We start from the raw sequence: 1,893 nt of genomic DNA, 5'->3' as shown, positions 1-1,893 counted from the left end.
GACACCTCTCAAGCACAGCTGCACCCCAACTCCTCCCAGCCCAACCAGCTCTGAGCAGAACAAGGTCATTTTCCCCTAATAACTCATTTTCCCCCCTAATGTCCATTATTTCCCCTCCCCCTCATCCTGCAGGGCCCAGGTGGAGACTCAGCCTTGGGGACAGGTGCTGGGGACATTCGGGCCCGTCCCCCCCCGGCAGGGCAGGAACAGCCCCYGCTTTATTCCCAAAGTGGGGCAGAGCTGCCGGGAGCACAAAGGGCCCCGAGGAGCCCTTGGCCGGAGCTGGGGCCGGGCCYGAGCTAAAATTGGCTCCGTGGGAATGCGCTGGCAGCTCCAAACACCGAGCGRGAGGTCACACCGGGATAAGGGACGCGCGAGCGTGTCCCCGCCCTGTGTCCCCAATCCGCGTCTTCACTGTGTCCCCAATCTGTGTCCCCAGACTGTGTCCCCGTCCTGTGTCCCCAGTCTGTATCTTCACTGTGTTCCCCTCCTGTGTCCCCATTCCATGTCCGTGTCCCCATTCCATGTCCCTAATACATGTCCTCGGTCCGTGTCCCCGTCCTGTGGCCCCCACTGGTGTCCCCAATCCGTGTCCCAATCCATGTCATCAGTCCGTGTCTCCATTCCATGTCTTCACTCTTTGTCCCCATCCTATGTCGCCATCCCGTGTCCCCATCCCATGTCCCCGTCCTGTGTCCCCATCCTGTGTCTTCACTGTACCCCCACCAATGTCCCCTCTCCATGCCCCCAGCAATGTCCCCACTCTGTGTCCCCACTCCATGTCCCCACCAATGTCCCCACCAATGTCCCCACTCCATGTCCCCACTCCATGTCCCCACCAATGTCCCCACTCCATGTCCCCACCAATGTCCCTACTCCGTGTCCCCAGCCCGTCCCCATGCCAAGCCAGCTGAAGCTCTCTGGGTCCCGCAGGTGCTGCAGGGCTGGGAGATGCTCCAGGGGTTCTCCTGCCACCCCAACACCCTCCGGTCCCCTCCAGGGGTGACAGCACAGCAGCCGCGTCACCCAAATCTCCAGGCTGGGTGGCCTCACCTCCACGTGCCACCAGAGCAGCATCCTCATCACCTGGCACCTCCCAAAATTCCGGGCGCCCACCCTCGTGGGGCCCCTCTGTGGGTGGGCAGCTCTCCCGCGGCCGAGCCCCGTCCCACCGGGACACATTGTGACCTCTCGGGGGTGGCAGCCGGCCCTGTCACCCCCTCCGCCACCCGCCGTGTCCCCCTCAGTCCGTCAGCACCACCAGCTCGCCGTCACTCTTGTCCTCGCCCTCCGAGTCCTCGTCCTCGCTGTAGCGGTACACGTCCCCCTCGGCCACCGAGTGCCCGTCGTCACCGGCGTCCCCATCCTTGAGGCTGCGGGTGTTGACGATGACGGGCATGGTGGGGTCCACGCTGCGGGGCAGGTAATGCTCCAGCAGGGGCGGGGGCAGCTGGACGCCCACCGGCCGCGGGTACAGCACGTCCGAGGAGCTGGGGGSCACCTGGCTGCCCTGCGGCCTGCGGGACACGGGGTGTGGCCACTCAGAGGGGTGACGAGGGGACGGGGTGCTTCTCTCGGCCACCCGGGGGGACATTCCCTGGGGGGCACGGGGCACCCACCCCATGGGAGCCAGGTGGGCACCAACCCCATGGACAAGACATAGTCACCCACCCCATAAACATCAGGTGGACACTTGCCCCATCACTTGCCCCATCAATCACCCCATATGCAGCCACCCCATAAACATCAGGTGGGCACCAACCCCATTGGTACAAGGTGAGGACTCCCCTATGGGCACCACGTGGTCACCCTCCCCATTGATATCAGGTGGGCACCAACCCCATAAACATCACATGAGCACCAACCCCATCAACACCAGATGCAACCCACCCC

The 1,893-nt window shown here is 64.1% G+C and overlaps 1 protein-coding gene across 1 annotated transcript in view; it reads right to left on the bottom strand.

Moving 5' to 3' along the window:
* Positions 1 to 852: 852 nt before the first annotated feature.
* The window catches only part of SOX13 (SRY-box transcription factor 13), a gene marked incomplete at its 5' end in the record, with an annotated part of 4,521 nt that continues 3,480 nt past the window's right edge, over positions 853 to 1,893 (bottom strand). Inside the window, one exon of the mRNA XM_057387298.1 lies at positions 853 to 1,656. Within this exon, the coding sequence (XP_057243281.1) occupies positions 1,244 to 1,656 (413 nt within the window). The remainder of the gene's footprint in view (positions 1,657 to 1,893) is intronic.

The sequence above is a fragment of the Malurus melanocephalus genome, unplaced genomic scaffold (genome assembly GCF_030028575.1).
Source record: "Malurus melanocephalus ecotype Western Australia unplaced genomic scaffold, MMel_1.1 scaffold_1178, whole genome shotgun sequence".
NCBI lineage: Eukaryota > Metazoa > Chordata > Aves > Passeriformes > Maluridae > Malurus > Malurus melanocephalus.
The sequence above is the reverse complement of the archived record's forward strand: the minus strand, read 5'-3'. Positions and strand labels throughout refer to the sequence as shown.